The 23,437-nt window shown below is 43.0% G+C and overlaps 1 protein-coding gene across 21 annotated transcripts in view; it reads right to left on the reverse strand.

Annotated features, from left to right (window-relative positions):
- Nucleotides 1-23,437, reverse strand: part of HDAC9 (histone deacetylase 9) — a 704,322-nt gene that overhangs the window by 290,145 nt on the left and 390,740 nt on the right. For 3 of the 21 annotated variants that reach the window (XM_075125806.1, XM_075125805.1, XM_075125810.1), the window contains exon 1: nucleotides 21,489-22,077. The exons of 12 other annotated variants lie outside the window; for them this stretch is intronic. In XM_075125806.1, the coding sequence (XP_074981907.1) occupies nucleotides 21,489-21,894 (406 nt within the window). In that variant the 5' untranslated portion in view covers nucleotides 21,895-22,077. Of the gene's footprint in view, nucleotides 1-21,488; nucleotides 22,081-23,437 lie in introns of those variants that run through there. 6 more of the 21 variants (XM_075125809.1, XM_075125813.1, XM_075125808.1 and 3 more) reach the window with 5 other exon arrangements.

Here is a 23,437-nt window from a genome sequence, read left to right on the forward strand (position 1 = left end):
TGTGCTAAAAGAGACTCTCCATTGGTAGTTAGCAGTATAGGGTCTGAGCAGTTCTCACTGAGCAGAGTCTGAGCAGTGTTTCGATTCACTAAAGGGGAATTATACACAAACACACTAGTTCACTGCAACTATTTCTACTGAAAAAAAATTTAGTGGATATAAATACAGTGTCTCAAAATGATGAGCTGCACATACTTCTATACATATTTTCTCTCATGTTTTATTTACTTTTATTGTTCCCTTGGTTCGAAACAAAGAAGAGAAGGACAGAATACAGTAGAAACATTCCAACACATAGTAGTAGTATGCTGGCTGTGACAGCTAAAACTCACAGCCAACATCTTCAGCTGAGTTCTAAGCATATGCTAAAATCTGTTGGGTATACTTTGGCATCTGACACATGCGAAATAAAAAATAAACTTTTTTTTTTAAAGAAGACATGAGACACCAAATCTTTCCCTTTTTATTATATTCTCTTTGTCAATAAACTGGTAACATCAAACATTTAGTTTTACTCCTTGAAACAGTGCTTGTAAACCTCAAAGTATAATTTGACTTCTTAACCTGCTATCCCAACAGAATGATTATGCCTAACTGCTTGCTTTTGTTCTGAGACTAATCACTAAATTGTAAAAAATCACCCTTAACTTACAAAAACTACTCTTGATTATAAATAATTGCCCCAGACCAAGAGAAAGCAGCAGTCAAGAACCCAGCCTTTCATCCAAATTATTCAGCTGCAATCCACATTCCATTTGTCTAGACTAAATATAGCAGCGTTTATACAAGAAATCAATAGTGCTTCCAGAGAGCAGAGCAGAGACATGAATATTTCATCAAACTCAGAGAGAAACGGCAATCAGCAAACTGACAGTTCTGTGTAGGTTGACTGGCCCTCCAGATAAGTCCCTGTTACTTGGACAATGGCTCATCGCCTGCAAGTCACAATCTTATCATAGGCACTGTTCTATTTTTAACATTACTTGTGTTGTAGGTGACAAAGGCTTATGATGTTTAAAGTGGAGAGATGGATTTTCATACATCTTCTGTGACAGGATAATAAGCCTCACCAGGGGCAATAATAGTAACTAGAGCTGTGAAAACCCTGCGGGGTTCAGTTTGCAATAGTGTTTGCAAACTGAACCCTGCAGTTTGGTTTGCAGGCACTGGCTACAAACCAATCCCTGCATGTTTGCCTGGTGATTCAAGACTGATTATAAATCGTACCTCCCAGAAGCATCCCACCTCTCTATCCCCAGAAAACCCCTATCTGGTTAGGGTGAGAAAGTGAATAGATTTTTCTAACAATGGAAACTTCCCTCTCTTAATCAGCAAAATGTAGCAAACCTGAAACTCACGCTCACTTTGAAGGGATTCAAATTCTTGCTGCAAAGAATTCACACAGCTCTAATATTAGCTGCATACTGGTAGCTCCACTTCAGCAAGTTCAACTTACCATCCTCACTAGTGGGGAGAAAATCAACGAGTGGGTATTCAGAAATAGAGACTGTGTAAATCAGTACACAATATTTACAGTGGTCATTGTTAAAGAGTCAATATTTTCCTATAAATTCGCATGATCCTGGAGACAATGCAGATATTTCCTGTCAAAAGTATTGGTAGCAATTGTGTTATCTCGGATTCTGCTGTGCAGTAACTATTGGTACAGTGATATTGACTTTTTAATGGCAACCACTGTACTGAGACCGCATCCCTGGTAACAGCTAACCTCATCAACCAAAACCTCAGGAATGATTCTGAACAAAATGTACATGAAACCATTAATTAAACAGACTGCTATGGTGCTGGCTGTTGTATAGTCTTGGGCCATTTTCATTATGGTTATTTCCTACCAATTCATGAGGATGACATAGAGGGAGCCAATCAGTGTAAAAGTGGAATAATGGCGTTCAAGTGTATAAGAGCTTTGACATATTATGGTTGAGGTTCCTTTCCCCCCACCATTTTCATTTTAGAAAGATCAAAGAAGGCACAAAAATGTTTATTCTGATCACACTTCATGTGTTATGCACAGCCACATCACAGTAGAACACGTGTGTTTTTCAAGTGCACACAAGGTGCCTTAATTTTCAGTGTTTGCAACATGTGCACAGCTGAACTAGGAGTGGGAATTTTTAAACATCCCAAGAAACAATGGGTTCAGGTCTCCCATCTGAGGACTTACCAAAATCATTGGCTGAAGGAGTGGGAAGATGGGCATAAAGAAAACAGTAAGCTTTGACATCCTGCTGTCTGCTGATGAGACAACTAAAGATGTTACTCTAAGCTCCAGCGATTCAGGAACTATGCCAAAATGTTAGAGGAACAAACACTCAGCAAGTTGCAAAAACAAGTATATTTGTTTCCCTTAAGAGCTTCTTTTGCCTTAATCTTAAAATATAACAGCACAAGGGTCACAAAAGGGTCTCTATACAGGCTGCATTCAGTATATGGGCCTTACGGCAATGTTTTTGACACACTAAGGCAAATATTAGCAACACCTGCAAAACAGCATGGTCCACATGGAGCTTGCATATCCATGTATAACAATACAGAAGGTCTGATTTTAACTGACTGAGGCTTTGGTTCTTGAAGCCACTCTTACACATGGGCATCAGTGGAGGAGCACAGCTCCTTTGTTGAAGGATGCCATTTCAAGCTGTTTCCAGTGACTCATAGTTTAAATTTCCGCTGACTGGCCTATTCAAAGATCAGGGTCTTACTCACCATTTTTGTAAGAAAACATCAGGAAAAAACAACAATCAGTGGCATTGACCACCATTTTCTCACAAACGGGACAATCTTCCCATCCTTTGGCAATTACCTTCCTTGGTACACAATTATGTCATTTTTAAATACAGGAACTTTCACAAGAGATGCTGTAATCTGCTGATCAGGTTACCATTTGTCTGCTATTCTTTATTTGAAATTTAATGAAGAATTCTAATAGGTTTGCTTTCTGTAACCTGTTTGATTCATTTACAGTTCTGAGGCTAGAGGAACTGTGTAAGTGCATTCATTGGCCGTACAGAAATTCAAGTTAACCCCTTCATCACTGAATTTCCTGGGCAGCAGGTTGAGTTGTTCAGATGGGAACGGGTGGCAGACAGGTTAAAGAAGCTAAGATCAGGTCAAGTTTTTTTGGTCACCTTTTTTGCCGGGGAGAGGGTAGCTGAAGCATTTTAGAGTTTGGAGGAGTGGCTCTTCTTCTGTGGGGAGAAGGAGGGCTGCAAAAGCTGGTGAGCTAAAATTAAATGACACATTGCAACAGGGAATATGTAAAAGACAACAGGTAACCGTCCTTTTCCTAAAGCTAGCAATTTTAATGTTGAGAGGTAAAGGAGGATTTCTGAAAACTTATAAGATTTATTAAAATCCCAAAGAAACAAACTTCAAAGAAAGGGACACAAACTATTCAAAGTGTCAGCCCAACTTTGAGACACAAGGTATAAAAAATAGACAATCTTTTCTATAGGGCATCATTGGGAAAATGTTAGTGCTACTCTTTTTAATTATATTCTCCAAAAGAGGTAATTCTTGAAATTATTACTAAGTTGTGCAGCACCATCCACAAGCATTATCTTCACTTCATAAAACGAAAACAAAAACAAACTAGAACATAATAAAGAGTTATGAACATTCAGAGAAGATAGAAGTCTTAAATTAAGATTCAAAAGTAGAGGAAAAATTAATGTACAAAATTAATATTTTTCAATGTGGAAATAGAAGGGATCGGTTGACCAGCAACAAATCATCACATGTCCATAACCAAAGTGCTGGAGAACCCAGAGAAATTAGTTTAAAATGGTAAGAATGTGGTGTGGTGGGAAAGCTTAAAAAAATCAGTTACGATGCTTTGAACTTACTTCTTACTTTAACCCCTGAACTTTGGGATTTACGTGCAGAAAATCTAGTGGTTGGGAGGAATCACTGAGGTAAAGGCTGGGTGTGTTTTCTCCTCCGGGATTTCTGCACCACTGCGGAATGCAGAATTCATGCAGAATTAATGTTCTGTGCAGAACTTTATTTTTCCCCTGCAGAATTGGTGCTGCAGAGCTGCTGGCCACCATTAGGAGCCACTGAACCCAGCAGAGCCCAGTTCTCCAGCTCACAAATAAAGGACACTGCCCGGGGGGAAAAAGGAGGGGAAGGGGAGCTGGAAGGTTCCCGGGAGCTGTAGTTCCCAGCATGTCATGAAGGAAGGAGGCAGCGTGCAGGAAACTCCATACAAGCCTGGGACCCAGCATCAGGCTGTTTCTTTCTCTGGATCCCTGGGCTCTAGAGTGTAGGGGGATGGGTGTCTGGGCTGGGGGGCATGACACAGCAGGGCTCTGGTGGGTTGGGGGTGTGGGTGTCTGAGCTGCATGGGCTCCCCATGGTTGAGTTCTGGGGGGGGGGGGGGCGATGTCTGAGACTGGTGGAGCAGAGTTTTCCCCCAAGATGTGCCCAGCTGGCACATGTGACACATCCAGACTGAGGTGCCCAACAAAAGCGTAAAGATAAACAGGAACTAGGTTGTCATACGGTTTTCTTTAATGCTCTACTCCTGGGGGAATCTCTTTTGTTGTCTGTATTGTTACAGACATACTTGCTGACAGGTATTTTGAAATAAAGTTCCAAAATAATTGAAACTGGTGTGATTATGTAGTGTGATTTTAACAAATAAAATATACAGAATTTAAAATATTGTGTGCAGAATTTTTAATTTTGGGGCGTGGCATTCCCCCAGTGCTGTGATATCCTGAAGCAGTGTGTGGAGGGGGTAGGAGAAATGGAGTGCTAGGGGGTTGCAGAAATGAGATATAAGGGGACAGTGGGGGAAGGTATAGAAGTAGTGGGCCACAAGTGGGAGTTGGTAGAACTATGGGACAGTGCAGGACAGGCATGTGGGGACTGAGTAAGAGAAGTAGGGTGAGGCAACGCCACTGGGAGAGGGTGCAGGCTGAAGAAGATCTGCCCATGCAGGGAGATCTTTGCAATCATCCAGAGACAGAGTATAGGGAGAGGGGGTCAGGAGCTCAGAGCCAGTTGAGGAAGAAATTTCTCCCTGTTGGGCAACAGAATTACAGGAACATTGCATACCCTGTAATCTAAGAGCAGTTCTGGCATGCTGATAAAGTGGTGTGGCAGGACCACGCAGCCAATGTAAATAAACAAATAATGGAGTGATGTGTCAGTAGTGAGAATACTGGAAAATTAAGAGAGCAGCATGGTTTTGAACAGCCAGGGATAGAGGAAACATGGAGTCTGGCAAGAAAATTATTGAAATGGTCCAATGTGAAATAGTTACACAATAATTCATCATTTTGGACATGTTCCTGAGAGAAGCTGAGTGCTCACAACTGTCATTCGCTTCAGAAGGAGCTATTTGTGTTCAATGGCTCTCAGGATTGGACCCATACATTGCCGAAGGGGGCTAGAAGTTTTGATTTTTAAAAGTATTGAATACATAAAGCCAGACAGTCCATGAGCAATGAGATATGGTCAAATTGAAAGGGATGCCCAGGACCAGATTCTCAGCCTCAATGGAGCAAAGTTGATTTACCCCAGCTGAGAATCTGGCCCCAAGACCTTAGCCACTAGTACCAGAATGAGACGAATCTAGACGGCCTGGAGAGAATCTCATTTTAATTATCCTTCCAGGGACACCAGCATCCTCATTTAGGACTAAAATTTAGGTTTTGTAAAAAAGGGTTTTACAAAATGTATGATCAGTAGGAATGATTCCCTACCATCACAACTGGCAAGTGAAGGCACTTGCGCTGTAGATCATGGAGTGGTCACTTAACAGATTTCACTGTAATATTTTCTCTAAGCAGTTTACATGAATTACATTTTCTCTATCATAGTCTGTCCTCTGGACATCAAAGAAAAAATGGAAGTGTAGAAAAAATGGAAGTGTAGAAAAAACCGATAGTATACACACAGGGAGATTTTCAAAGCATAAATGGCACAATGACTTTCAATGGGAGTTAGGTGCCCATTTGTGCCTTTGAAATTCTCTCCTCCTTTGTATTGGCCTGGAAGGGAAAGCACAAGAAATTAAACAACAGTTATTTTCTTCCAGAACATAAATTTATACTTAGATCACTCTTAAAGGACCATTGTGAACTGGAAATATAAATGAATTACCAACCCTGATGAGACACTCATCTAATGTTACAGTACCCAGCAGCAGAGTAATAGATTGGACTAGAAATGTATTCCCCCTTGTTCTTCATAAGGGATCTTACCATGATTATACCTTTTCTCTCTTTCTTTTAAGCATTTGCATACATGTCATAAATGAGAAGTAAAATAAATGCAAACAGCGTTCTGGGCTTTGATTTACCATTCTCTTATTTCCCAAAGGCCTGAAAAGGAAGCTCAGACAACCACAAACTTCTAAAATATCAGCGAGAGGCCTTGAAATACCAACACTGAAATAAAAGCTAGCTGGCTGGCTGTTTTAAAAATCAAAGACTGTATTATATTGATTTACTAAATTCAGACTCTTTCTCTGCAAATATGTTTCTGAGTTAAACAGTCATAACAAACCATAATACAAACATGAATTCCACATAATTTGTAATACCCAAAAAGTTCTTAAATGTTGTAGTGTTTGTTATTACTTCACTAGTGAGTACTTAGCAAAAAGCTCCATTTATAAGCTTTCCAGTTTTCTTGCAAACATCAAGCCAACATCTTGCTGTTAACTAGCAGGGGTCAGAGGATTACAGGCAAATGAACACAAGATGTTACATTAAAATCTGAAACAAATTCAAAATCTGTTAAAACCAAAACCATGATGATATGTTATCAAAGTCAGACCTGGGCTATATTTGGATTTCTATGTTGCTCTATTTATGCTTCTGCCAGTACTGTTCTTACCCACAGATTCTCTACACCTGCTGACATATGGGACTATTCATTTTTTAGAAACTGCCCTTTTCTTACAGGGAATCTGAATGGTCTTAATTCTAGATACTTCTCCTGCCAGCAAGATAAAAATATGCCAAAGATATATTTTAAAATGCAGAATCTCTCCCCAACCTTTGAACTTCCTTCACAGCTCCAATGTCCATGCTATACCCATGGTGACAACTAATTAATGATAATATAATATACACACAGTATAAATGCTATGTGTAGACACGTCATATCTGTATCTACCTGGCCAGATTGTGCCTGACCGCTGCATATGTATGCAAGAAAGGGAAGGTGAGAATGCAAATGGAATAATAGAATCCTAGAAATGGAGGACTGGAACGGACTTCGAAAAGTCATCTAATCCAGCCCCTTTCGCTGAGGCAGAATCAAGTAAATCTAGACCATCCCTGAGAGGTGTTTGTCCAACCTGTTCTTAACAACCTCCAATGACGCAGATTCCACCACCTCCCTGGAAGTCTATTTCAGTGCTTACCTATCCTTATAAAGCTTTTCCTAATATCTAACTAAAATCTCCCTTGCTACAGATTAAGCCCATTACTTCTTGTCCTACCTCCAGTGAACCTGGGGAACAACTGATTGCAGTCCTCTTTATAATGACCCTTAACATATTTGAAGACTGTTATCAGATCTCCTCTCAGTTTACTTTATTTAAGCATTCCTCAACCCTTATGTCCCCCATGCAATGACCAGACACAACTGTAGCTCTGTTTTCCTGTCTTTTCTTGATCATTACTGAAGACTGGATCTAATGTGACACCATTGTCTGCAGAACTAAATACACATGTATCCCCGACTCAATACAGTTTATCAATACCCTTGTTTAAGATCATGTAGCCAGTTTTCAATCCATGTGACATAAGCAACAGAGTTCTAAAGTGTAAATTAGACAGGAGCATATCACTGGCTGTGTGTCTATGTATACACACAGCCACAAACATTGATCTGAATGAATCCTTGGTGTTCAGACATGCACGCACATATCCTGTCATATTTGCAAAAAGTAAAGGATAGCTGTCATACACTGGGCACATGCTTTCCCCATCCTCCTTTCTTTCAAAAATATAAAAATCTGGACTGTGATTTCAGCAATTCTGCGGTTCCCATCTCAAACTACTGCATGTAATCAAAGAAGGCAAAAAAAAACTCTCAATGACTTTTGTTCAAAATCTAACAAAGAAGGATTTTAGCAAACACCACTTTGAAACGGTCAAATGAATATAATGTAATTCCTAAAAGGTAATTTTTACTCCCAGTCACTGAGATTGAATAGTAAAAAAATCATGGGCCAGATTCCCTGGTTTACTCTGAATAGGCTTGGAAAACAAAGGGATGGTTGTGGGAGACAGGGTGCGGGAGGGTTACACAGCTGATTACGGATCACTGATTCTGCCACCTGGCTCTGATGGCTCTCAGGGCTCCTGTAACCAGTGCTAGCTGCCAACACGCCCAAGGGACTGTCTGCCAATAAAACTTAGCCAGAGCGCACTATGTTCTGATGACTCCTCCTTACTCCATCATTCTCTTGCGCTGGAGACTGTAGGAAGGCTAGTGGCTATAATGGCTTTCCATCAGTTGACCAATCTCCAGCATGGGGATAAAACCAGTTTCCATCAAATCACAAAAGTATAGGAAAGGGGCCAAGAATTTTCTCCTATCACTGAGATCCCAAAGGAAGTATCACTTGAGTGGGCTGGTAGCTGTGTCCCCTAATACCATTTGCTACCAAATGCAGCTCATACAGTAGGCAGACATGTGCAAGTAAACTGTCCACAAATAAAGCTCAAACATGGGCTACCCATTGCCCATGAAAATATGAGTGAGGGCTATGTCAGGCAGTCAACTCAGTGCAAACCTGTCAGAGGACAGCAGATAATATAAACTAGAAAAAGTATATAAAAAACAAAGACTCTAGAATTTACATTTCTAAAAGGCATACTTAGAAAGCCTCAGCCTTTTGAATTTCTACAGCTACGTGTAAGTTGTTGAGATATGAGAATGCCCAGGTTTTATCACATTGCATAGTGTAACTTAATGTGCCACAACTCACTGAGCTCACAACCTCTTGAGAAGTCATTATACCCAGGAAATTAAAAAAAAGACACTTGATTATTTCAATGCCTTTAATCAATGTTTTTGGAACACCCTGGTCTTTGACAAGCAGGGGGCTAAACATGGTTTCTAATCACAGAAACAGAAAAGGGGAGGCATTGAACTGAACCTTCCTACAGAGGAGAAACAAAAATCCTGAAAGGAAGATAATAATATCTCTTTAGAAGTCTTTTGCAATGGGGGACTGGATAAACTAGTAATGAGATACATATTGAAACCTGAACTGCTACCCAAAGAGTAAAGATCCTGTACATACAAGGTTGTTAATTACTGTTTATATTTATTAGTAAAAAATGATATATTTCATTGTATATTTTATCTCTCTCTTCCTCCACCTTTAATATGTTCCTTGTTTTCTTAGACTGCATGCTATTCAGGCCAGGGACTGTGTGTGTGGGGAGGTGGGGGGAAAGGAGTGGGTGTGTGCACGCATGTGTACACATGCCACACCTAGAATATTTTGGGTACTACTAGAACACAAAGGGATACAACATAAATGCAAAGAGACCACAATGATAGCAGACACATGCCATTCCAGTTCCATATTTTTGTGTGTGTCTGGTAGTGTAGTTGACACAAGGAAGACGAACGCATTGTTGAAGCAAATAAGGTGAGTGGATAAAGGGACAGGAAAATTTAGGGGTAGACTGAAGGGGGAAATGAAAGGGGATGACTGATGGAAAGGCCTCCTGCAGAGAGGCAGCACCAGTTAGGCACACCTGCAGAACATGCTTTACCCGGAGAAGTGGAGTTTAGAAGGGCGAGATTAGCCACAGAAGGGGTGCCGGGGGGCAGTTTTCCTAGGAGTAGAGAGGCTGCCAAGGACTACTTGTGATATCCGGTAGCAAGGGCAGCTCAGCCTGAGGCAGTTACTAAAAACTTTTCCTTCAACCACCCTGTTTGGGGCAATCTAACACAATAAACTCAATCTGAGCGAAGGCCCTGGAGAGCTGCTTCTAGCCAACAACCTGTGGTGGGTTCTGGGAAATGCCACCAGGGAATAGATTCTAGGGGACTGTAAATTGGACTAAAAAAAGACCCCAGGAATGACTTGAACTCCTGCTGTGAATAATAAGATTGCTCAGGAAAGGGCAGCTCCTGTAGGGGACCCAAGGGCAAGAGACTCAAGACACTACAGCTGAGCCAAAGCGGAGGGTCAGCTGACTACAGGGGCTCAGAAGAAGCGGGGAAAGCACAATGAGCAGGCAGCATGAGGCTTGGTACGATGAAGAGCTGCAGTTTTAGGAGTGGAGTGGGATGATGGGGACAAACAACCAATGGAAAAATTATACAGGGCTCAAGATGCAGAGCTGAGATGATTTTGATATTAGAAGGCAGCTACTGCTTCAGTTTCCCATGAAGAAGGGAAGGGGAAACTACTGGGACTTGCTTCCTGGGAGGGCCCCTCTAGGTCTGGTGAGAGGATTATAGAGGACTGAATGGCCCTGATATACCCACTGCACCCTCTCCTGCAGCTGGGGTATACTTTGGAAAACAATCCTGGATTGGCTTTGGGATGGACTATATATAAATCAACAGATCTTTTCCACCGCTGGTGTTTATGCTTATAAGAGAGGAGCTTCAGAGTGAGGGATTACACAAAAGGACACACAACAGAAAGTAAAAAAGGAAATCAAGGAAGTACCCATCAATCGTCATGAACACTTAGTGCATGCCACTGCCTCCCAAACATGAAGACATTTTGGTTTTACAGCATCCAAATTCAAACCACAGCAATTTATGGAAAATAATCCCAAGTCAGCCTTTTTTCCCCTCTGCTATTAAGAATGAGTATGGGGATTGCTTAAGGTAGAGAAGAAGAGAAACAACACATATTCACAGTTCTACTCAATCAACATTTTATAGGACTCTTTCCACTGTAAACAGTGAGGTCTACTTGGCAAAGTGATACTTTGTGGGTTTTCTTTGAATATCAGATTACATTCTTGAGCTGAAAACAAAATTAAGCTGCTGAGAGATCTAATATTTAGTTCACACAATTATGTGACTTATCTAGCTTCCCTAATCTATTATACTGTGTATTTGAACGCTTCTTTTTCTAATCTGGCTTCTTTGAACACATGAAATGGTTTAATCATAGAATCATAGAATATCAGGGTTGGAAGGGACTTCAGGAGGTCATTTAGTCCAACCCCCTGCTCAAAGCAGGACCGATCTCCAATTAAATCATCTCAGCCAGGGCTCTGTGAAGCCTGACCTTAAAAACCTCTAAGGAAGGAGATTCCACTACCTCCCTAGGTAACGCATTCCAGTGTTTCACCACTCTCCTAGTGAAAAAGTTTTTCCTAATATCCAACCTAAAGCTCCCCCACTGCAACTTGAGACCATTACTCCTTGTTCTGTCATCTGCTACCACTGAGAACAGTCTAGAGTCATCCTCTTTGGAACCCCCTTTCAGGTAGTTGAAAGCAGCTATCAAATCCCCCCTCATTCTTCTCTTCTGAAGACTAAACATCCCCAGTTCCCTCAGCCTCTCTTCATAAGTCATGTGTTCCAGTCCCCTAATCATTTTTGTTGCCCTCCGCTGGACTCTTTCCAATTTTTCCACATCCATCTTGTAGTGTGGGGCCCAAAACTGGACACAGTACTCCAGATGAGGCCTCACCAGTGTCGAATAGAGGGGAACAATCACGTCCCTCGATCTGCTGGCAATGCCCCTACTTATACATCCCAAAATGCCATTGGCCTTCTTGACAACAAGGGCACACTGTTGACTCATATCCAGCTTCTCGTCCACTGTAATCCCTAGGTCCTTTTCTGCAGAACTGCTGCCGAGCCATTCAGTCCCTCGTCTGTAGCAGTGCATTGGATTCTTCCGTCCTAAGTGCAGGACTCTGAACTTGTCCTTGTTGAACTTCATCAGATTACTTTTGGCCCAATCCTCCAATTTGTCTAGGTCCCTCTGTATCCTATCCCTACCCTCCAGCATATTTACCTCTCCTCCCAGTTTAGTGTCATCTGCAAACTTGCTGAGGGTGCAATCCACACCATCCTCCAGATCATTTATGAAGATATTGAACAAAACCGGCCCCAGGATTAACCCTTGGGGCACTCCGCTTGATACCAGCTGCCAACTAGACATGGAGCCATTGATCACTACCTGTTGAGCCTGACAATCTAGCCAGCTTTCTATCCACCTTATAGTCCATTCATCCAGCCCATACTTCTTTAACTTGTTGGCAAGAATACTGTGGGAGACCATGTCAAAAGCTTTGCTAAAGTCAAGGAACAACACATCCACTGCTTTCCCTTCATCCACAGAGCTAGTTATCTCATCATAGAAGGCAATTAGATTAGTCAGGCATGACTTGCCCTTGGTGAATCCATGCTGACTGTTCCTGATCACTTTCTTCTCCTCTAAGAGCTTCAGAATTGATTCCTTGAGGACCTGCTCCATGATTTTTCCAGGGACTGAGGTGAGGCTGACTGGCCTGTAGTTCCCAGGATCCTCCTTCTTCCCTTTTTTAAAGATGGGCACTACATTAGCCTTTTTCCAGTCGTCCGGGACCTTCCCCGATCGCCATGAGTTTTCAAAGATAATGGCCAATGGCTCTGCAATCACATCCGCCAACTCCTTTAGCACTCTCGGATGCAACGCATCCGGCCCCATGGACTTGTGCACGTCCAGCTTTTCTAAATAGTCCCAAACCACTTCTTTGACCACAGAGGGCTGGTCACCTCCTCCCCATGCTGTGCTGCCCAGTGCAGTAGTCTGGGAGCTGACCTTGTTCGTGAAGACAGAGGCAAAAAAAGCATTGAGTACATTAGCTTTTTCCACATCCTCTGTCACTAGGTTGCCTCCCTCATTCAGTAAGGGGCCCATACTTTCCTTGACTTTCTTGTTGTTGCTAACATACCTGAAGAAACCCTTCTTGTTACTCTTAACATCTCTTGCTAGCTGCAACTCCAGGTGTGATTTGGCCTTCCTGATTTCACTCCTGCATGCCCGAGCAATATTTTTATACTCATCCCTGGTCATTTGTCCAATCTTCCACTTCTTGTAAGCTTCTTTTTTGTATTTAAGATCAGCAAGGATTTCACTGTTAAGCCAAGCCGGTCACCTGCCATATTTACTATTCTTTCTACACATCGGGATGGTTCGTCCCTGTAACCTCAATAAGGATTCTTTAAAATACAGCCAGCTCTCCTGGACTCCTTGGGCTATTACCAGCAGGAGAGTGAGTTTGTGAGTGGGGGGGTGGAGGGTGAGAAAACCTGGATTTGTGCTGGAAATGGCCCAACTTGATGATCACTTTAGATAAGCTATTACCAGCAGGACAGTGGGGTGGGAGGAGGTATTGTTTCATGATCTCTGTGTATATATAAAGTCTGCTGCTGTATCCACGGTATGCATCCGATGAAGTGAGCTGTAGCTCACGAAAGCTCATGCTCAAATAAATTGGTTAGTCTCTAAGGTGCCACAAGTACTCCTTTTCTTTTTCCCCCTCATGTTATTCTCCCAGGGGATCTTGCCCATCAGCTCTCTGAGGGAGTCAAAGTCTGCTTTTCTGAAGTCCAGGGTCCGTATTCTGCTGCTTTCCTTTCTTCCTTGTGTCAGGATCCTGAACTTGACCATCTCATGGTCACTGCCTCCCAGGTTCCCATCCACTTTTGCTTCCCCTACTAATTCTTCCCGGTTTGTGAGCAGCAGGTCAAGAAGATCTCTGCCCCTAGTTGGTTCCTCCAGTACTTGCACCAGGAAATTGTCCCCTACATTTTCCAAAAACTTCCTGGATTGTCTGTTTAGATCTGACTTTGCTCATACATTTATTTATTTTGCTAAGGGTCCATTTTGCTTCTTTAACACTCTGCTTTTCTGAAGTCCAGGGTCCGTATTCTGCTGCTTTCCTTTCTTCCTTGTGTCAGGATCCTGAACTTGACCATCTCATGGTCACTGCCTCCCAGGTTCCCATCCACTTTTGCTTCCCCTACTAATTCTTCCTGGTTTGTGAGCAGCAGGTCAAGAAGATCTCTGCCCCTAGTTGGTTCCTCCAGTACTTGCACCAGGAAACTGTCCCCTACATTTTCCAAAAACTTCCTGGATTGTCTGTTTAGCTCTGACTTTGCTCATACATTTATTTATTTTGCTAAGGGTCCATTTTGCTTCTTTAACACAAAGTTGTTTAACGTTTCTTATTCAATTTAGAATATTGTGATGATAGACATAATGAGCACTAAAAATATGATCCATCCGACACTCAGAGAGAACATAGATATTAAGATCTTTTTAACAATGAAATTCAAAAACACTGTACGTTATCAGGCATACTCAACATTCCCTATACCAAATAGATCTATGGATAACATCCGCTGGAATGTAAAGCTATTATTTTAGCCACCAGAGGGAGTCTATTTTTAAGTCAATAAAAACACATTTAGAATTAAAAGAAAAGAAAATACAAGGGAAAGAGAATGCAAACAGACTCCCTGGTTTCTATCAAGATATATATGAATGGGCAATTTAATTAAAATCAGGTTGAATTTAGTGTGGTCTTTACTTTATCAAAAATGAAGAATAATCCTGAATTGTTATTAGAAATGTTTTCCATGAATAGAATTTCTCTTAATATAATCTTTCATGTATGACTGTAGAGTGATCAGGTTGATCTAGAATGATGTTCTAATATTCCCATTGTCAGGACAATACCCCAGATTTCCATTCAGATTAGCGTTCTTTCCTTATTTGTCTTCAAGTCACTTCCATGAGTCTTAGTCCAACTGTTTTAGACATGCGCTGGCTCACCTAACAACTGTAAACACAGCAGATTGTCTCCAATTTACTTCTGATTAAGTCATCTTGTGAGCAAGCACAGTTATGGTTTTTAAGATACTGGGTGAGAAAGAAATTAAAATTTCCCTTCATTTACATAAACGTTTGCCTTTGTAATTTTTAATCACCAAGCAAACAAACTATAGGATTTTTTTGTGATGGCAACTTTCCAGGTACTGCTGCATTAGATAGGGAAACGACTCTTATTCTGAAAAATCACAGAAAAATGTTTGTATGTTCCATAATACTCTATAACCTAATTGCCTAGACAAATGAACCACTGCTAAATATATACAGAAATAGGACCATTAGATGAAGTAACTACACAGAACAAGTTTGTACAATTCTGCTAGGAAATAATAAGTAAAGTATCACATCTAATTCAGAGAAACTGAGACAGAAATTATAACCCATTAATTGGTTTTCTGCATCTGTGCACATCAATTTATATATAGTGGGTTGCTTCTCTTTTCCTCGTATCTGACAGGTAACGAGTCACTCCAGTAAGAGGATTTTTGGTACATTTTCCTCAGATTCTCACAAAAGATTCTTTTCCCCAGCAAGATTTTCCATAGCTGTAAGACTGCAGTAGGCCCGACCGTAAGGGACTTCCATTGATTTTAGTAGGCTTTGGATCAGGCCCAGTATAAACACTCAGGTTGGAATTTTCAAATGAGTCTAATTAAAATTCAAGGATCCCAGCCTAATCAACCAGACACTGAAAGAACTATTTACCACATTAAAACTAATATTTCTAGGTTGTTTCTGGTCTGAACTAATAGTTACGTGAGACCATCTTAACATAGTTCATTGTGAAAAAAATTGAATGGTGTTAACTGAAATTGTAACCTAATTAAAGGGGTCATATTGTGATACATAAAGACTATGACCAGGTAAGAATTTCTATTTCTGCTCTCTCAGGACATCCTCTACAACTCATGGGACCTGACTCACAATCCCTTATGGAATTATTGCATCTGATATGGTACACCAAGAGCTAGGTGAAGAACTAAGTGGGAGTAACTGCTCTAAACACCAGTCATGCTGGCAGACATGAAGGAAAACTTTAAAAAGGATAGGGCTAAGCGGGGGTCACAATTAATGGCTGGGCTGCAATTAAGCAAGAGGAAGGATGGTTCAGTGATTAGGGTGATAATTTAGGACTTGAGACCTGGGTTCTATTGCCTACTCTGCCCCAGACTTCCTGCGTGACCTTGGGCACATTGCTTAGCCTCTGTTCCCCATATGTAGAATGAGGATAATAAGAACATAAGAGTGGCCATACTGGGTCAGACCAAAGGTCCATCTAGCCCAGTATCCTGTCTTCCAACAATGGCCAATGCCAGGTGCTTCAGAGGGAACGAACAGAACAGGTAATCATCAAGTGATCCATCCCCTGTTGCCCATTCCCAGCTTCTGGCAAAATATTACCCTACCTCACAGGTATATGATAAGAATAAATATATTAAAGATTTTGATGCACTCCAATACTACAATAATGGGGCCTATAAGTACCTCAGATACAAACCCAGCCACTACATTAAAGGGACAACTTTGAGATGGGTGGATTGATGGTGAGTTCGCATTTAAACTAGAGGGCTGTAAAATTGTGGGTGAGGTAGTATCTCTAAAATTGTGTTTATTAGTGAAATCCCATCAGTCAGCAAAGATACACTCAAAACCTTTTTTGAGATCACATTAAATCTTGATTGTAAAACTAGCTGATAGTGCTTAGAGAAAGCATCCAGGGAGGAGAGGACAAGACCGCCTAGATATTTTGGAAGCCATATGGGTTGCCAAGGGGATCATGCCACGTTTCCAGACATTTTCAGGAAGGAATCAAAAATAGTGAACAACCTGTAGAGGCAATAGTTCTGGGGAGGGGAAATTCAAGTGGTTTGTGAGAAAGATGATAGTCATAAAGGAGGAGACGATACATCTGTGGTGGAGGAGGTCCTTGGATTGTTTCCAGAGGCATTCAGAGGGATGAGAATAGGAGCAGAAGATATGGGCTGTGAGCCAGGGTTGAGAGTCCGTGAGATGGAAGGTGCATTGGGGAGTGGTGAAAGAGGGAATGGAGTTGAGGGGACTGATTACAGATTAAATGGATTGAGGAAGAAGAGAAGAGGGTGCAGAGCTCCAGGGAAGTCAGGGTTTAGATACTGGATTGATGGGAAGAAGTATAAAACCCTAAGATATATACACTTCAGATGCTTATCTAATTAAATCTCTAGCCCTTTTGATGTTTACTAGCCATCATATAAATTACCCTAAAAATACACCACAAATAAAAAAAGCATAGTCAAACCTTAATCTCTCAATCACTGCCTTACATCTCCAGAAGCCTTCCTTTGATTCATTAGTGCAAGTAGAATATGTAAAACCTGGTTTTAGAGCTTGCTAAAGGAGATTTCTGACAACTTTGAAAATCCTTTAGAGAAACCAAATTCATTTCCACCAAAGAACCTCTTTCCCTAAAAGAGAAGGCTGACAGGGGACATAACAGTTTTCTAATACATAAAAGGTTGTTACAAGGAGAAGGGAGAAAATTGTTCTCATTAACCTCTGATGATAGGACAAGAAGCAATAGGCTTAAATTGCAGCAAGGGAGGTTTAGATTTGACATTAGGAAAAACTTCAGGGTGGTTAAGCATTGGAATAAATTGCCTAGGGAGGTGGTGGAATCTCCATCATTGGAGATTTTTAAGAGCAGGTTAGATAAACACCTGTCAGGAATGATCTATATAATACTTAGTCCTGCCACGAGTGCAAGGGACTGGACTAGATGACTTCTCAAGGTCCCTTCCAGTCCTATGGGTATGTCTACACTACGGAATAAGGTCGAATTTATAGAAGTCGGTTTTTTAGAAATCGGTTTTATATATTCGAGTGTGTGTGTCCCCACAGAAAATGCTCTAAGTGCATTAAGTGCATTAACTCGGCGGAGTGCTTCCACAGTACCGAGGCTAGAGTCGACTTCCGGAGCGTTGCACTGTGGGTAGCTATCCCACAGTTCCCGCAGTCTCCGCTGCCCATTGGAATTCTGGGTTGAGATCCCAATGCCTGATGGGGCTAAAACAATGTGGCGGGTGGTTCTGGGTACATATTGTCAGGCCCCCGTTCCCTCCCTCCCTCCGTGAAAGCAAGGGCAGACAATCGTTTCGCGCCTTTTTTCCTGAGTTACCTGTGCAGACGCCATATCACGGCAAGCATGGAGCCCGCTCAGGTAACCGTCACCATATGTCTCCTGGGTGCTGGCAGATGCGGTACGGCATTGCTACACAGTAGCAACAACCCATTGCCTTCTGGCAGCAGACGGTGCAATACGACTGGTAGCCATCATCGTCGTGTCCGAGGTGCCCCTGGCTACGTCGGCCGGGAGCGCCTGGGCAGACATGGGCGCAGGGACTAAATTTGGAGTGACTTGACCAGGTCATTCTCTTTAGTCCTGCAGTCAGTCCTATTGAACCGTCTTATGGTGAGCAGGCAGGCGATACAGATTGCTAGCAGTCGTACTGTACCATCTTCTGCCGAGCAGCCATGAGATATGGATGGCATGCAGTCCTTCTGCACCGTCTGCTGCCAGCCAAAGATGTAAAAGATAGATGGAGTGGATCAAAACAAGAAATAGACCAGATTTGTTTTGTATTCATTTGCTTCCCCCCCGCCCCTGTCTAGGGGACTCATTCCTCTAGGTCACACTGCAGTCACTCACAGGGAAGGTGCAGTGAGGTAAATCTAGCCACGTATCAATCAGAGGCCAGACTAACCTCCTTGTTCCAATAAGAACAATAACGTAGGTGCACCATTTCTTATTGGAACCCTCCGTGAAATCCTGCATGAAATACTCCTTAATATAAAGCCACCCGCTTTGTTGATTTTAGCTTCCTGAAGCCAACCCTGTAAGCCGTGTCGTCAGTTGCCCCTCCCTCCGTCAGAGCAACGGCAGACAATCGTTCCGCGCCTTTTTTCTGTGCGGACGCCATACCAAGGCAAGCATGGAGGTCGCTCAGCTCACTTTGGCAATTAGGAGCACATTAAACACCACACGCAGTATCCAGCAGTATATGCAGCACCAGAACCTGGCAAAGCGATACCGGGCGAGGAGGCGACGTCAGGGTGGTCACATGAATGATCAGGACATGGACACAGATTTCTCTGAAAGCATGGGCCCTGCCAATGCATGCATCATGGTGCTAATGGGGCAGGTTCATGCTGTGGAACGCCGATTCTGGGCTCGGGAAACAAGCACAGACTGGTGGGACCGCATAGTGTTGCAGGTCTGGGACGATTCCCAGTGGCTGCGAAACTTTCGCATGCGTAGGGGCACTTTCATGGAACTTTGTGACTTGCTTTCCCCTGCCCTGAAGCGCATGAATATCAAGATGAGAGCAGCCCTCACAGTTGAGAAGCGAGTGGCGATAGCCCTGTGGAAGCTTGCAATGCCAGACAGCTACCGGTCAGTTGGGAATCAATTTGGAGTGGGCAAATCTACTGTGGGGGCTGCTGTGATGCAAGGAGCCCATGCAATCAAAGATCTGCTGATATCAAGGGTAGTGACCCTGGGAAATGTGCAGGTCATAGTGGATGGCTTTGCTGCAATGGGATTCCCTAACTGTGGTGGGGCTATAGACGGAACCCATATCCCTATCTTGGCACCGGAGCACCAAGCCGCCGAGTACATAAACCACAAGGGGTACTTTTCAATAGTGCTGCAAGCTCTGGTGGATAACAAGGGACGTTTCACCAACATCAACGTGAGATGGCCGGGAAAAGTACATGACGCTCGCATCTTCAGGAACTCTGGTCTGTTTCAAAAGCTGCAGGAAGGGACTTTAATCCCAGACCAGAAAATAACAGTTGGGGATGTTGAAATGTCTACAGTTATCCTTGGGGACCCAGCCTACCCCTTAATGCCATGGCTCATGAAGCTGTACACAGGCAGCCTGGACAGTAGTCAGGAGCTGTTCAACTACAGGCTGAGCAAGTGCAAAATGGTGGTAGAATGTGCATTTGGACGTTTAAAGGCACGCTGGCGCAGTTTACTGACTCACTTAGACCTCAGCGAAACCAATATTCCCACTGTTATTACTGCTTGCTGTGTGCTTCACAATATCTGTGAGAGTAAGGGGGAGACGTTTATGGTGGGGTGGGAGGTTGAGGCAAATCGCCTGGCTGCTGGTTACGCGCAGCCAGACACCAGGGCGGTTAGAAGAGCACAGGAGGGCGTGGTACGCATCAGAGAAGCTTTGAAAACCAGTTTCATGACTGGCCAGGCTACGGTGTGAAAGTTCTGTTTGTTTCTCCTTGATGAAACCCCCCGCCCCTTGGTTCACTCTACTTCCCTGTAAGCTAACCACCCTCCTCTCCTCCCTTCGATCACCGCTTGCAGAGGCAATAAAGTCATTGTTGCTTCACATTCATGCATTCTTTATTCATTCATCACACAAATAGGGGGATGACTACCAAGGTAGCCCTGGAAGGGTGGTGGAGGAGGGAAGGAAAATGCCACACAGCACTTTAAAAGTTTACAACTTTAAAATTTATTGAATGACAGCCTTGTTTTTTTTGGGCAATCCTCTGTGGCAGAGTGGCTGGTGGTCCCCCCACCGCGTTCTTGGGCATCTGGGTGTGGAGGCTATGGAACTTGGGGAGGAGGGCGGTTGGTTACACAGGGGCTGTAGTGGCAGTCTGTGCTCCAGCTGCCTTTGCTGCTGCTCAACCATACAGTGGAGCATACTGGTTTGGTCCTCCAGCAGCCTCAACAATGAATCCTGCCTCCTCTCATCACTCTGCCGCCACATTTGAGCTTCAGCCCTGTCTTCAGCCCGCCACTTACTCTCTTCAGCCCGCCACTTACTCCCTTCAGCCCGCCACCTCTCCTCCCAGTCATTTTGTGCTTTCCTGCACTCTGACATTATTTGCCTCCACGCATTCGTCTATGCTCTGTCAGTGCGGGAGGACAGCATGAGCTCGGAGAACATTTCATCTCGAGTGCGTTTTTTTTTCTTTCTAATCTTCACTAGCCTCTAGGAAGGAGAAGATCCTGTGATCATTGAAACACATGCAGCTGGTGGAGGAAAAAAAAGGGACAGCGGTATTTAAAAAGACACATTTTATAAAACAGTGGCTACACTCCTTCAGGGTAAACCTTGCTGTTAACATTACATACATAGCACATGTGCTTTCGTTACAAGGTCGCATTTTGCCTCCCACCACCACGTGGCTACGCCCTCAACCCTCCTCCCTCCCCGTGGCTAACAGCAGGGAACATTTCTGTTTAGCCACAGGCAAACAGCCCAGCAGGAACGGGCTCCTCTGAGTGTCCCCTGAAGAAAAGCACTCTATTTCAACCAGGTGACCATGAATGATATCTCACTCTCCTGAGGATAACACAGAGAGATAAAGAACGGATGTTGTTTGAACGCCAGCAAACATACACTGCAATGCTTTGTTGTACAATGATTCCCGAGTACGTGTTACTGGCCTGGAGTGGTAAAGTGTCCTACCATGAAGGACGCAATAAGGCTGTCCCCCCCAGAAACCTTTTGCAAAGGCTTTGGGAGTACATCCAGGAGAGCCGCGAATGCCAGGGCAAAGTAATCCTTTCACATGCTTGCTTTTAAACAATGTATAGTATTTTAAAAGATACACTCACCGGAGGTCCTTTCTCCGCCTGCCGGGTCCAGGAAGCAGCCTTGGGTGGGTTCAGGGGGTACTGGCTCCAGGTCCAGGGTGAGAAACAGTTCCTGGCTGTCGGGAAAACCGGTTTCTGCGTTTGCTTGCTGTGAGCTATCTACAACCTCATCATCATCATCATCTTCTTCGTCCCCAAAACCTGCTTCCGTGTTGCCTCCATCTCCATTGAAGGAGTCAAACAACACGGCTGGGGTAGTGGTGGCTGAACTCCCTAAAATGGCATGCAGCTCATCATAGAAGCAGCATGTTTGGGGCTCTGACCCGGAGCGGTCGTTCGCCTCTCTGGTTTTCTGGTAGGCTTGCCTCAGCTCCTTCAGTTTCACGCGGCACTGCTTCGGGTTCCTGTTATGGCCTCTGTCCTTCATGCCCTGGGAGATTTTGACAAAGGTTTTGGCATTTCGAAAACTGGAACGGAGTTCTAAGAGCACGGATTCCTCTCCCCAAACAGCAATCAGATCCCGTACCTCCAGTTCGGTCCATGCTGGAGCTCTTTTGCGATTCTAGGACTCCATCATGGTCACCTCTGCTGATGAGCTCTGCATGGTCACCTGCAGCTTGCCACACTGCCCAAACAGGAAATGAGATTCAAAAGTTCGCAGTTCTTTTCCTGTCTACCTGGCCAGTGCATCTGAGTTGAGAGTGCTGTCCAGAGCGGTCACAATAGAGCACTCTGGGATAGCTCCCGGATGCCAATACCGTCGAATTGTGTCCACAATATCCCAAATTCGAGCCGGCAAGGCCGATTTAAGCGCTAATCCACTTGTCAGGGGTGGAGTAAGGAAATCGATTTTAAGAGCCCTTTAAGTCAAAATAAAGGGCTTCATCGTGTGGACGGGTGCAGGTTTACATCGATTTAACGCTGCTAAATTCGACCTAAAGTCCTAGTGTAGACCAGGGCTATGTTTCTATGATTATGCAGGACCTGATCTTGCTCTAACTGAAGTCAATGATAAAACTCCCATTGACTTCAATGAGAGATGAACTGGGCCGCTATTCAATAGATATATGGTAAAACTGAATTGCACGGGGAATACACTGAGAATCACCTTGAGCACTGTTATAACTATATTAGTCCCAGAATATTAGATATTAGGATATTAGCGAGACAAGGTTGGTGATCGTGATCGGCTCTTTGGGGATAAATGCTTCTAGAACTTCAAGTGGGCATTTTATATCATATTATTTGCAGTTACATTAATTTTATTTTTCAGAAATGTGCTTTCCTTAGTTAGCTCATATTAAAACAACATTCCACAGCCAAAAGATGTTAGATTTGAATTTGAAATCTTCACTGTCCATTTTGGAAAGTTTAGCAAAACAGATTTTGAATTTTGGGTGAACAATCAAAAAACTACAGGCATCTAATCCTTCAGTCTTCACCTCATTTCAACAAGCAGTCATGTTTGATAACTTCTGGAAACTAAAGTTAGTTTTCCAGCCAAAAAGCCATTGCCCACTGATCACACGGATTCTTTTGACAAACATGGCCTAAAGTGAAACTGCTGTTATTTAAGAGGAGCTGGTTTTCCCTCAGGCATATTTATCTTTTCAAATTCCATCATCAAGCAATTCAGTAAATAAACACACTACAGCAAGAAACTGCTTGAGTAAAGAAAGAAAGAAACTGGCTCTGGAGCTTCCTTGTCATGCATGCCAGATACCTAAGGTGACCAGTCATCTTGATATTATTGGGAATGTCCCAATATTAGGGGATTTGTCTTATATATGCAACTATAACTCCCATCCTCTGAAAAAAAGTGACTCGATTTTTCACACTTGCTACCTGTTCACCCTCCACACACCTCACCCAACTTTTAAACATTTTTCCCGATGATATTAATCTATTGATTTTGAGCATTGCTGTTTAAAAAGATACAGCAAAGTACTCTTCAGTAGCTTACACTTACT

This window comes from Caretta caretta, chromosome 2 (assembly GCF_965140235.1).
Source record: "Caretta caretta isolate rCarCar2 chromosome 2, rCarCar1.hap1, whole genome shotgun sequence".
Lineage (NCBI taxonomy): Eukaryota > Metazoa > Chordata > Testudines > Cheloniidae > Caretta > Caretta caretta.